The sequence below is a fragment of the Drosophila sulfurigaster genome, chromosome 3 (assembly GCF_023558435.1).
Source record: "Drosophila sulfurigaster albostrigata strain 15112-1811.04 chromosome 3, ASM2355843v2, whole genome shotgun sequence".
NCBI lineage: Eukaryota > Metazoa > Arthropoda > Insecta > Diptera > Drosophilidae > Drosophila > Drosophila sulfurigaster.
In genome coordinates this window covers 35,395,780-35,409,427 of record NC_084883.1, presented here as the reverse complement: position 1 = coordinate 35,409,427, position 13,648 = coordinate 35,395,780, and the positions used below count along the sequence as shown (strand labels likewise).

The 13,648-nt window shown below is 40.7% G+C and overlaps 2 protein-coding genes across 4 annotated transcripts in view; one reads left to right on the top strand and one right to left on the bottom strand.

Moving 5' to 3' along the window:
• LOC133845388 (F-box/LRR-repeat protein 16) overlaps positions 1-5,828 on the bottom strand; it is a 29,933-nt gene extending 24,105 nt beyond the window's left edge. The window contains exon 1 of one of the 3 annotated variants that reach the window (XM_062279851.1): positions 4,308-5,828. In XM_062279851.1, the coding sequence (XP_062135835.1) occupies positions 4,308-5,573 (1,266 nt within the window). In that variant the 5' untranslated portion in view covers positions 5,574-5,828. The remainder of the gene's footprint in view (positions 1-4,307) is intronic. The other 2 variants (XM_062279850.1, XM_062279849.1) reach the window with 2 other exon arrangements.
• A 6,268-nt stretch (positions 5,829-12,096) lies between these two features.
• LOC133840669 (general transcription factor IIE subunit 1) lies at positions 12,097-13,628 on the top strand. Its single transcript, XM_062272622.1, has 2 exons — positions 12,097-13,275; positions 13,339-13,628. Exons 1-2 carry the CDS (start codon positions 12,174-12,176, stop codon positions 13,530-13,532), a joined length of 1,296 nt encoding a protein of 431 aa, XP_062128606.1. The 5' UTR covers positions 12,097-12,173; the 3' UTR covers positions 13,533-13,628.
• Positions 13,629-13,648: the final 20 nt, after the last annotated feature.

Sequence of the window (13,648 nt, the reverse complement as noted above, 5' to 3'; positions counted from 1 at the left end):
TATTTTATTCAAGTATTCTACATATTCAACTTTCAATAAATTTTGTGAAAGTCAAACTTATTATTGATCTCAGTTACCAGCCAAATTAAGGCTATACAATCTGAAGTTAACTATCACACAATTCCCAGTAAACTATAATTATTATTAATGCAGCATATATCAAGCTTCGTTTGCCTATCAATGGGAGTCATATAAATGACTTGTAAATATAGAATGCTTTTTTGGAAGTTCTGCCATTGAAGCTATTAGCCAACAGATGTTCATCTATCTTATCAACATCTGGGGATTATATATTTAATTGTTTCAATTATTGAGATATATGTTAATAGAGCTAACCCTCTTATCAGGCCTTACGATATGTAAATGACATGCCATCTAATTGGATTCCAGCTAATTGTGGCTCTGAAATGACTTCATTGTTAATACCAAAAATGCTTCAGGCCACTCCGCTAGCTCGTAGCTTATTTGCTTTTATGGCCAATAGTTCGGGGAATACTCGAAAGTTTTGTTGTTGTTCGCCTGGCTTGGCCACACGTGTTGTATCCAGGGTAACTTTTTTCCACATGTTGGCAGCAAAATCAATAAGGCTAAAGGCAAACAAAACAATGCGCCAGGAGTACAATGAATTCTGTTTCGCTTGTTTTTCCTCCCCTTTGTTCCTCCAAACTTCTCCGTTAGCATAAATTTCACATACATGATTTAATTAGAGAAACTCTATTTGCCTGCCAGGAATTTCGATTTATGAAATTTCTTGCAAAGTTATAAAAGTGAGAAATTCTTTATAATATTTTCATCAGATATTAATTAAATTTCAAGCTAGCTTAGTTTCTGGCAAAATTCATAAGTTAATTAGCCATACTTTTGCATTACTCGCATAATTTGTTGGCCAAATCGTGCAACGGCCAGGAAATTCTTCAGCATATCCGGCAAAGCAAAGTTGGTGGCCTTCTTTATGGGTCAGCAGGGTTCAGCAGCAATAGCAATAGCAATAGCAATGGCAATAGCGACTGCGAAGGGTCAACTTTAGAGTCAGCAATGCGGAAATTACGTATACGCGGCGTGTGCGCCGAGGGCAATTGCGGGCATATGGCCCATTAAATATGAACTCGTCGCATTTCCGTCGCAATACTTGAAACCCAACGGCAAATTATAGACGCTTGTTAATGCACAAAAACTATAGTCAGCATGCAGCCAGTGCACAAGACAAAGGGACAAAGGGACATAGGGACACAGCAGCAGCAGCAGCAGCAGCAGCTGCACAATGCAATGCGGCCCCCAAGGGGAGGTGGAACAGATGCCTCCTTCCCGTTCCCCAAGGTCAAATTTTCTATATTGCTGAGCGCAGTCGACTGTCAACTGTTCCAGCTGTTCCACGCATGCCATTCTTGTTGACATATCCAGCGACAACAATTTGCAATCAAACCATTTGTCAAGCGCACACACACTTATACACTCCCACACACTTACACTCACACTCACAACAAACTAGGCTCATGAACATGACATGCATTCACATTGAATTAATTCCGACATTGCAGATTGACACGCAGCCAACTCTGACTGACTAAGGGACTGACACAACCGCAAAATACTTCTAGATATACTACATATAGGGAGAGACCAAGAGTAGGAGAGAGTGAGAGAGTCAAAAGTTGGCCACAACCAGTTCGGCCAACATTATCCACTTTGCACTGCGCGTGTCTCTGTCCGTCTGTCTCTGCTGCCTCCTGCTGAGTCCGTTATAGTAGATTACACTGGCAGATTGCATCGCTTTTGGCCCATGGAAATGAATAGATTAGTTCTCTGTGTGTGTGCTGCTCCCGTTACTTGCGAACTTGGCATTTGGCATTGCCACAACACTGAGACACAAAACATAAGCACACACACAGCTGAGTGCGGCAATTAACCTAACGAAGTTCATTTGAATTCAAGTTACTTTCGACTTTTGCCAGATTATGCAATACAACAATGCTAAAGAGCCTTCGAAGAGTTTAAATGAAGTGACCAAGGACGAGAAAGTGGGTGCTTGCGAATGCTGCATAAATATGAAACAACGTGAATAGACAATATGAAAAAGGTACTGTAGAAATTCTAATGAAATCCAGTTGAAATGATGTAACCTTAGACGAGCTTAAGACAGCTTTTAGAGTTAAATGACAACTTGAAGAACATAAATGAAGTGGAAGCACTAGAAAATTGAGATGATTGTAAAACGAAGAATAAATCTTGACATAAAGTGGATTGTTGAGTAAATTAAATCCAGTAAATATAAATGTTTAAGATATGTTTATAAAAACGAAAATAGGTAATATACAAATATAAATATACACAAAAGAGTTGCTGACTATATAAACAAGTAAGAAAGCTACAGCTACAGCTCTACTCATTGCGAGTAAAATAAAAATAGTGTTGTATTCATTTTAAAATATACAACATTAATATACCACAAAAATACCAATATGTAACAAAGGCTATATTTGGTATATTTATATAGTATAATATTCAAAATATACCATGGGTAGCGGGTATAAAAACTAAGGCACAAGTGAAACTAAACAATTTTGATGATGCAAGCAAAAAGTTAACACAGAGTAAAATAAACAATACAATAAATGCCAAAATCAGCTAACAAGCTTACAGCAAAAGGTAAATATAAATATCAAGATGAATTTAAAACGTTTGGTGAATTTAATAAACATTTACTACAATAAATAAAGTGACCATGGAGGTGTTGAAGGTGAGCATCTAATTAGAACACGGCTTGAGTGGGTGTTAAGGACAAATGCATAATTTAATAAATATATTTTCATTCTGTTGCCAAGTAAATATGGGAAAAACATACCCATGAAAATAAGCGAAAGGAATGTGATAAATGTGTTGAATATATACAAAGAATATGTTGCCGATTTGGTTGATTTTGGCAACTGATTGACAAACAGTCGAATAAAAATCAAAACTCATGCCACGTTGGCCACGCATCTTATAAAACATTCACCATGCGAATCAGCACTCATTAGACTTACACTCACTCATGTGAATAAATTTTCATATTCACATTCATATTCGTATTCTCATTCGCATTCGCATTTAGCACAAATTAGCTAAACGAATTATTTCACTAAATTAAATAAAATTTATGGCGTTTGCTTTGATGTGATTTGCGCTTGAAATTGATCGCATCAATTCGTTATGAAATTACAGAGGAAATGTGTAGAAATTAACAGACGACTTCCCTTCACCTGTCTGCCATCCTTCCGCTCGCCTCTCTTCTCTTGCCACTCCCCATTTGGCATATTCAGGGGGCATCCGATGACACACTTTGCCACCGAGCACGTTTCATTTTGCTTGTCGTGTGGTTTTTAAATAAGTATTTATACGATATATCAAATGAAAATAGTTTCCACTTGCCGGTCAGCAGCAGCAGCAACAGCAGCAGCATCAACAAGCAGGCAGGAATTTTGGGTGAGTTTATTTTAAAATTACGTATACGCCGCGTGCCATGCGACTGACCAACATCCAACTGACGCCCGCCCACGGTCATGGGAAGCTTGTTTGTTTTAGCTGCCCATTTGTCTGACCAAAAAGTGTGCGAAGCAATGACAGCGCCAGATGATAAATACCCAAAATTCAGAGCAATCTATCTTTCGAGTAAGTACAAATCTCTTAAAAGCTCGGCTATTACTCTTAGGCATTCTTTTGGATTATTCGAGTATTCAAGTTATGTCTACAAATTGTAGCAAAACTTCGAAAAGTTGACCAAATAATTATTTAATAGAATAACTAGTATATTATTAATATACTTTGCACGTTGTTCTTATAATGAGTGGATAAGAAAACTAACAATTTCTCAACAAATAAAAAATATAACAATAAATAAACATTCTTTAAGATTATGCTCTATTATTTTAGAATTTATGTATTACCTAAAAAATGCAGCGAAACTAAAGAAGCTAACGAAGCAATTATATATCATTTACAAACACAACAAGTTCTGTCGGAGTGTGATGATATGAATCTGGCAATTCCTTAAGGAATAAAAATTATAATATTAATATTGAGAATTACACATTTCAACATTGTTATTCTTAAACATTATTTTTGATTATTTTCCATAATTTCAGTATTTAAAGCAATTTAAAGTATTCCTAGAGGAAAATCTTGAAAAGTTAACCAAGTTTTGTTAGGAAAAGTTAACCAAGTTTTTTCATGATAATATGTAGTATAAATAATTATACCTAATCTACATGAACTTACTTAATCTGATTAATAATTTATATATTTTTAATCAACTCATTTGCTAAACTCACCTGCAAATGGTCGAGCAGTGTTTCCAATCCTCGATCGCTGATCGAAGAGCAGCGCAGACTGAGCGAGTGCACGTGCTTGGAGGCGAGCGGAAACGAGTGCACCACATCGAGAGCATCCTCATCGGAAGCTCCCACGAGGCCGAGCGCATGGAAGCCGCGTCGGATGAGCGAATTGTAAAGCTTGCCGCGATCACAGGCGGGCATCTGGCGCAGTTCGCGACACTGCAGCGTGGGCAGAAGGCCGGACCAATAGCGAGGACTGCGGTAGAGTATGTCCCGCCACTTGATGCACACCTGGGCGAGCACACGTCGCTCGTATGGGGAAAAGTATTGGAAAAAGCGATTCAGGAAACGATCGTCGAGCAGCAAGGCATCGATGCTCTGGATGTGTGGCGGGTGCTTGTGGAGTATCAACGCGGATTGCGTTACAGCCGCAGCCAGCTGGGATCCAGGTGCATACGGATGATGCAGGTGAGGATTGGGCAGCTGTTTGCGCAGTTGCAATGGCGTCCCGCCGGCACCGGCGACCTTCTGTGCCGCCGCCATGCCCATGGTACTAAATGTAGGCGAACCGGGCGCCGGAATCATAATGTTCATTTGCTTGGCAATCGATTTGACCGTGGGCGTGGGCGGTGCGCCCAGTGGCATGCCACCCGGTGGTGCGGGCACGCCACCCGCCATCACCAGATGATGGCTCGAATTAATCAACGTGGAGCCGGCCATGGCTTGCAGTTGCTGTTGCTGCTGTTGTTGTTGCTGTTGCTGCTGCTGTTGTTGCTGCTGGTGTTGTTGCTGCTGCTGTTGCTGCAGCAGATGCGCGGGCGGGAGATGCGCGGCGGGCAGAGCATTGGAGCTGGCTTGTTGTTGCGCAGCGGACATGGAGATGAGCGTGGCGCCAGGCGCAGCTGCTGCTGTTGATGCACTTTGTTGGCCACCACGCGATGGCTTATCCGGCGTCTGTGGCGTATTCGAGCCGGAGTTTGAGCTGCTGTTGGCGTTGGAATTGGAATTGGAGTTGGAGTTGGAGGAGTTGTTGCTGCTGCTGCCGCCGCCGCAGAGTGCGTTGGTCACACGCTCCATTACTGAGGTCTTGCCACTGGATGAGCTGGCACTGGACGTGGAATTTGGGGAGGAGTTGTCACTGGTGTTGCTGCTGCTGCCGCTGCTGCCATGATGATGCTTCGAGCGTAATCCCAAACCGTTGATGCGCTTCGATAATTCGGCGGAGGCTCGCTCGACCACGCCTTGCGCCGAGATCGATGACATCGTATTCTGTAGCAAATGCACTTTGCCTCCGTCTCTCGCTCCCTCGCTCGCTCTCGCTCACTCGCTCCTGCTCGGTTGCTTGCACGTATGCAGACACAATGGTAACGACGCTGTCTCGCTCGCTCGCTCGCTCGCACTCTGCTTTACATAACGTGCAATTGCAGCATGTTGAGAGGGTTTGACCTTGTTACGCCTCTTCCTGCTCCCCGCTTTCTCTCTCGTTCTCTGTCTCTCTTTCTCGTGCTTGCTTCACCTGCAAAACACAAACAGAAGAGTAAAAGTAATGTTAATAAAGCCTTAGTTCAAGCTGCGTTTTTACAACTCTCTTTATCTCCCTCACACTCAGCACGAACGGCAAAATAAAGCACACGAATTTATGTTCCACATTCATTCCTATGGCATGTTGTTGTTGCTGTTGCTTTTGCTTTTGCTGTTGTTATTATTGTGCACGCCATTCCGCCATTCCACCTTTTGGTCATTCCTCATATCCTATTCATCATTCCCCGTTCGCCGTTTGCGATTTGTTGTGGCTACGAAAACTTCGGGCGATAAAGCGAACAATGTAAAGGCAACAACAACTACAACTACAGCAAGAGAAGTGCAAAGGCGAAACAACAACTATGCCAAGGTAATGAATGGCACAACGGATGGATGACTGTGCTTGTTGTTGTAGTTTTTGTTTTTACTCTGCCTCTCCTTGCTGTTGTTGTTATTGTTGTTTAAAGGCCATTTCGGTACTCTGAACTATAAAGCGAGAGGCTAAAGCTCGCCTAAAGGATTTCAAGTTATAAACACGTGTTAATGAATTCATTAAAAGCTGTGCAGCAAACTTTTCTTTACGATTTAGTGAAATTAGCATATTTTATTAAAGTTTTACCCTTGCTTTGATTACTAATTTTGAATTTCAAATTTAATTCAAAGTAATATTGATTTAATTTATATGTCAATAATTTTTCTTTATTTTCGAAACCAAAAAATACTAAAACTCAATATTATTTTGAAACTAAAATATGATATTCAATGAAGGTAAATTTTTTAATTTCATTCATTAATTTTAATTATATCTAAATCTGCAATATTCTAAGTTTCTCCAATTGAATTACGCTTGTAAACAAACTCGAATGCTTTTATTGAATTCAACATTGGAGCCAAGGCTGGACATTCAATTAGCCAAGTGGCAATGCATTTTCAACCAGTTGGGACACGATAAAAGTAGAAATAGAAAGAAAAACCCGGGCTTAAATGCAGGAAAGGGCTATAGATTTCGATGCAAGGCTATTGTTGGCATTCCTGGCAAATGATTTAACGTGTCTGAAAAGTTTTTGCCACTTTACACAGCTGGCGAGTGTCATTAATAACGAGACATCACAGCTTTAGCGGGGTGTACTAAGTACATGGAAATCTGTTCGCTGCAAGCCAAGTTGGTGGAGGTTAAAAGAAAACACATGAAATCCTAAGCATGTCAAGAGCGTTCGTATGTCTGTGTGTGTGTGTGTGTGTGTGTGCAGCAATTTAAGAACTTAACCTGCTTCCAATCTCGAGACAAATGAGGTTATTAAAAAGCTCTGTCGGAGAGAGGTAAGTGAGAGGTAAGAAAACGACAGCAAAATGCTCATCAGGTCGAACAAAGGATCCTGGGGCATGAAAGACAATTTAATTGCCATAAATAGGGTGGCCCTGTTTATGCTTCACATGCTTCTTCTCCACCTCCACCTCCTACGCTGCGCCGTGTGGCATGTGCCACATCTTGCTGTTGGACTGGAAGGTGAACGACGCGTCGTTTGTCATGTTGCAGCGTCATCGTCGTTGTCGCTGGGAACGGGTAAATCTTAGCGTTTGCCTTCTCGTTGTCTGCCTTTTCCGCTGCTGGGTAACACAATGGGGCAAGAGCAAGAGAAAACAATGAAAGCCTCTCAAGTTAGGAAGTCACTGACGAACTGGGGGGCTGAGAGCATTGTCTCTGACTTCCTCATCGCTCTGTGTGTATGAACACTTCAATTTCCTCTATTCTATCTCTGAAGTTGTCTGCAGTTTGTCCCCCAAAAATTCTTGACCTATCGAACACACTCCGCGGACAAGGTTAACTATTGTTTCCAGAACAGAACAGAAAACTTGGGACACTATTGTGCACATTCTCAGATTTCTTGGCTTTCTAAAGGACTTCCCTTTTTAAGAAAGTTACATAAATGCCTTTGACTTTCAGACAAAGTTGATTTCAAAGTCCCCGAAGCTACTGCGCCATATTTATTTACTTTACACATATTAAAATGTTTCGCAAATTTACCAACTCAAAAGTTGGCATTAGCTGCTGACAGCAATGAGTTTATTAAATGTTTTTCAAATTTTGCAAAAGTAAAATTTAGTTATATTTTATTAATGACTCACTTTTTTTAAAAAAAAACTATTAAGATTTCTTGCACCAGACTAGCATCAAAATTCTAAAGATATGTTTTTGAATCTCAACTTAACTCACAAATTATCATAATACTATAACTAACAGCCATATAAATCTTTAAAATCCACTTGGAGGAAGAACAACATTTTCAAAAGTTTCTCATAATGGTTAAATTGCATCTATTTGATTAATTGCTTGCTTTATGGATACTTTGGAATCATTCAATTTATATTGCAATTTAATTCAAATTAATTTTGTCTACTTTTTGAGCTGCATCAATTATTTTGATTGAGGATGGACAACTTTTGGCATTTCAAATGAACTGCAATTTCGAATGAATAATTTGATGAATGTGAAAGTGGAAAAACAGTTGGGAAATGATAATGCTCGACCAAAAGTAGAGACAGAGGCAGCTGTGTGGCATGCAACGAGAATCGACAGTAAAGTTTGTGTAGCAATTTCGCAAAACAAGCTGCATACTGTGCGGTGAATGAATCAGAATGTAAATCTGAATGTCATCACCCTCCCTCGCACTCTCAGCTTATGTGTGTCCTGCTCGCACACACAGTCACACACACATACACACAGATATGCATGCGTGAGAGTGTGTGCGTGCACTCGCCCGTAGTTATTTCATTTTTATGCGACCCTCCATTTTGTGAGCATTTTCCGCCGCTTGGCTGTGCGTCTATTTTTGGAGTTGGTTTGAGCCGCGGCGAGACAAAGCGAGACAAGCTTCGAGGCGAGTTGAGTTTTTGTTGCTGTTTCGCGTGCCTCGTTCCTTCTGCTTATTGGATTTCGCCGCTGCCGCGTAACGGTAACTACAGTACGCTTTAAATCGCTTCGCAGCTCTGCACTGTGTGAGGACTTGGTCTACATCCAAGTCCCTCTATGCTCACCCTCACCCTCACCCTCGCCCTTCATCGTAACCCTGCCCGTTGGGTTTGGATTTGTATGCGTGCTGCGACAGCTTTATATATCGATTTTCGTCCCGTTGTTTTCATTCCCATTTGCGCTTTGATCTAAACGATGAAAACAAAATAAATCTCCCGGATAGCAAGCGACTGTCAATCATTTCTAATATCCTCGCAACTTTCGCAACATTGTGCAAGTTCATCCAACAACAACAACAACAGCAAAAAATGGAGAATACATAAATTAAATAATTCAACATCAAAGTGCAATCAACATTCATTGTTAAGCTGCTTACTTTACTTTAGCATAAAATATTTTCCATTATACATAGCATACTTTTAAGAGTAGCTTGAATTAAAAGAGCTCTGAAACTATTTTAATATTATACGTCCATTTGGCTGTTGTTCAACTCAATGCTAATCCCAAGTGCTTTTTTAGATTTTCATTCATATAAATAGTTTTTCTTTGTGTTTTTGTAAGCTTATTCAACAAAAAATAACATAAAACTTTAGAGAACTGTATTCCAGTATTAGAATTAGCATAATTTGTTGAGTAGTGTGAATAAAAATGCTCTAAACTACTTAAATAATTGGTATGAATTTTATGGTTTTCAAATTCTATGCTAATCTCAAGTACTTGCTACTTTGGATTTGTTTTTAGCACGATTTATTTCATTGGGATAATTCTTAAATTAATAAAAAACTGGATTTGGTTTTCTCTTTCAGTTTGTTTTAGTTGAATATTATTTTACGGGTAAAAATCTTTTTCTGGTTTAACATTGATCTGGTTCAATTCATATGCTAACAAGAAATATATAGACTTAGTCAGGTTAAAAATCGAATTAACTCGATGTGCTGCAGCTATCAATGGGCTGATTCATGCAACACATGGCATCTGTGCGTCAGTGTGTTTTTAACTGGGTCAAACTGCAAATGTGACCCGATTCATGGCAGATAGCTTTTTCTATGTGTAGACCTAGCTATATGCCCACCTATATAACTGTTGTACTGTATATAAATGCGTATTGAAGTCTCAATGTTGATTAAGCCCCAATGAGATTGTGCTGGCATGGCAAATCAATATGGAAATCAGCTGGAGGCACAACCTGGTAGCCAGGTGTGCGTTCCAAAGCGAAAATTGAGCCAAAACAAGCGGACGATAGACGAGAGACGAGAGCAATGGCAATGGGTCGCGCCAGCCTGTCTAAAGTCCTTTATTATTATGGGTAGATGTCGCTGGTATGACATCACAAGCTCAAGCTCAAGCTGAAGCCGACGCCAAGCGAAGCGAAGCAACCCTCTGGGATTGGGGGTGAGAGCGGGCGGTAAGCGCCCGGCTTTTGCTCGGGGGTTGCAAGTGCTGATAGAGCTCAAAGATGGAGATGGAGAGTCCTTTACTTCTGCTGCTGCTGCTGCTGCTGCTTGGTGTCGAATGGTGTAGAATGCTGCTGTAGAGTGGAGACGAGTAAAAAACAGACAAAAGCAAAGCAAACAAATCACGTGCAACCCAAATGTTGAAACAGTTCAAACGTAAAATTTGGCAACGTGAAACGCCAACCGAAAATCTGCTGCTATGGAAACTTTTGTAAATATATATAGTAGATATATGCACACACCTGATTATTTTGTTGAAATAAATAAGTTATTTTCAGAATATATATAACAGAGTATATATGTAATTGTATTTATTTGTTTGGAATTTTCTTTGCTTGTCGCATGCAATAAAAATCAATTCTACCAAACGTTGCTGCGGCGTGTTTGTTCTTGTGTTGTTTAATGGTTTCTTTGGCTTTTATTTTTTGTGCTTTCGCTTGCGACCACCACTCAACCGTTAACCGTTAATCGCGCATGGGTTTCTATTACTTATTCAGTTGCATACGCGTAAAAACTGCACACAATTGCACAAATGTTTTTGAGAAACCGCAAAAACAATATTAAAACTATTTGCACGCATTTATTTGTTTGTGTTTGTTTGTGTGTTGAAAATGTTGAGCGCCGTGAAAAAAAACGAGTAAACGATTAAACGGAAAATTTAAGCATCCGAGCGTAAGCGCGCACGACTCATAACTAACTGCAGGCCAATGCGAACAGCGAAAGTGGCGAAAGTGCAAAAGCTCCCAGAGCTCCCAGAGAACAAAACAGAGTGCGAAAAAGGAGCGTGCGCTCTCGCATTGTCTCTCATGAAAAAGTTCGTTACATGGACATGGACTATAAAATGGTGGACGGCGAAACTGTTAATATAACATTTGCTATCCCTGTTAAGCACGCCACTGTCTGTTAACATTGTTTTTGTTGTGTGGCACAAGAGGATGCGCACTGCAGTTGTTTTCGCTGACTTTTGTGAAGTAAACAAGCGAAATACACCCCCCAAAATGGCGCTCTTTAGTTTGAGAGAGCGAATTTAAACATTGTTGAAGAGAGAAAGCTCGCACTATAGCCTAAAACTGAATTTGTTATTTAATTACATATTTGGAAATTCATAATAGTCTCTATATTCATTTACTGTTTATTAAAAATAATTGTGCTATTTATTGCTTCATTTGTTTGTTATGTTTAAATAAATATGAAGAATTGTTGTTGAATAACGGATTTATATTTGTACGCTTTCATTTAACCTAGACCTCTTCAGTTACTTAATAGGTTATTACCCTTGTAACAGCAAAATTCACTTACCTTATACTCGCTCCCTTTGGCTATGCCCTGTGCTTTGTAAATAGTAATGGTACTCCATATAAAGAATAATTGTAGGCGATTATATCATTCACACTTGGCTGGTTTTTAAAAGTCATCAATATGTATGCACTTTTTGTTTATCTAGCCAAATCAAACAAATCAATTATTAATAAATTCAGAATAAAGTCTTAAAAAAAGAGCTACCAAACTGTTTTTTTTTTAAACGAGTGCCAGGGTGTGACCGTAACCAATATTGTTGGTATAATTTGCAAACACGAATAAAGTGGCGTTTCATTTCAAACAGCTTATTATTTTCGTGCTTCAAGTGTTGCTCTTCTGGATCAGATAAAATTTTCGATCAAATTGAATGTTTCGAAAATATTTGAAACCGAAAACAAGTAACGGGCAAGACCTTATTTCAATTTCAGCAAAACACACGCGCTCACAATTTCGATTACTCTGTTGGCTTCCCAAAGAAGAAGAGGCATTTATCGATAGTTAACAGGCCTATCTCATGTTACTCGACATACTCTCATGCTGTTAGTCGGCAAGAAGAAGCATTTGAGCGAAAGAGGAAGACACAAATAATAATTTGTAGTTTGTTAAAATTGATTAAACATGTCCTCGACGTCAGCGGCCGCATCAAATGCAGCACCCGCCAAAACAGAAGTGCGTTATGTGACAGAAGTGCCCAGCAGTCTGAAACAATTAGCCCGCTTAGTCGTTCGAGGTTTCTACTCACAGGAGGACGCGCTCATCATCGACATGTTAGTGCGGAATCCATGTATGAAGGAGGATGACATCGGCGAGCTGTTGCGCTTCGAAAAGAAACAGCTGCGAGCACGCATAACCACACTGCGCACCGACAAGTTCATACAGATCCGTCTGAAGATGGAGACGGGACCCGATGGCAAGGCGCAAAAAGTCAACTATTACTTTATCAATTACAAAACTTTTGTGAACGTGGTCAAGTACAAATTGGATTTGATGCGGAAGCGCATGGAGACGGAGGAACGCGATGCGACCAGCCGCGCAAGCTTCAAGTGTTCCATGTGCTCCAAGACATTTACTGATCTCGAGGCCGACCAGCTGTTCGACACGGCAACATTGGAGTTTCGCTGTACGTACTGCGGCAGCATTGTGGAGGAAGACAGTGCGGCGATGCCTAAGAAGGATTCACGCCTAATGCTGGCACACTTCAACGAGCAGCTGCAGCCACTTTATGATCTGTTACGGGAGGTGGAAGGTATTCAGTTGGCGCCCGAAGTCCTTGAACCCGAACCCGTGGACATCGATACGATACGTGGCATCACTAAACCAAATGCCATGCGGCCGGACAGCATGCAATGGTCGGGTGAGGCGACACGTAACCAAGGCTTCGCTGTTGAGGAGACTCGCGTCGATGTCACCATTGGTGGCGATGATAACTCCGAGGCGGTTGTGGAACGCAAATCACGTCCGATTTGGATGACAGAGAGCACTGTGATAACCGATGCGGATGGCAGCGATGGCAACTCGCTCAGCGAAACAGCACAACCGTCATCAACGTCCGGACATCGCAGCAAAAAGGAGAACGAGGACATTATGTCAGTGCTGCTGCAGCACGAGAAACAGCCCGGCGAGCGGGATGCGCATTTGAAGGGCATTCACAGGGGTTCGTCAAATGCCAACTCCAGTGATTCCAGCGATGATGAGAATGACATTGACAACACAAAGATACGTGAGTTTTTCAATGCATATGCTAATGAACCTCCAGCTAAGTCTTCTCTTCAATCTAATGTAGCGAATGTCGATCTCGATAATTACATCAACTCAGAGTCGGAGGAAGAGGACGACGATGTGCCCACCGTGCTGGTGGGTGGACGACCGCATCCACTGGACCAGGTGGATGATAAGCTAATTTCACAAATGACACCGCAGGAGAAGGAGAATTACATACACGTTTATCAGCAGCACTATAGCCATATATACGACTGAGTTGCAATTAGAATATATGCATATAAGTATAGGCTCAATGATAGTTTAAGTTGTATATTAAATTGGCTTGCAAATTGGAAGCCTTCGCGATTGATAGTAGAGCGTATTTCATTTTA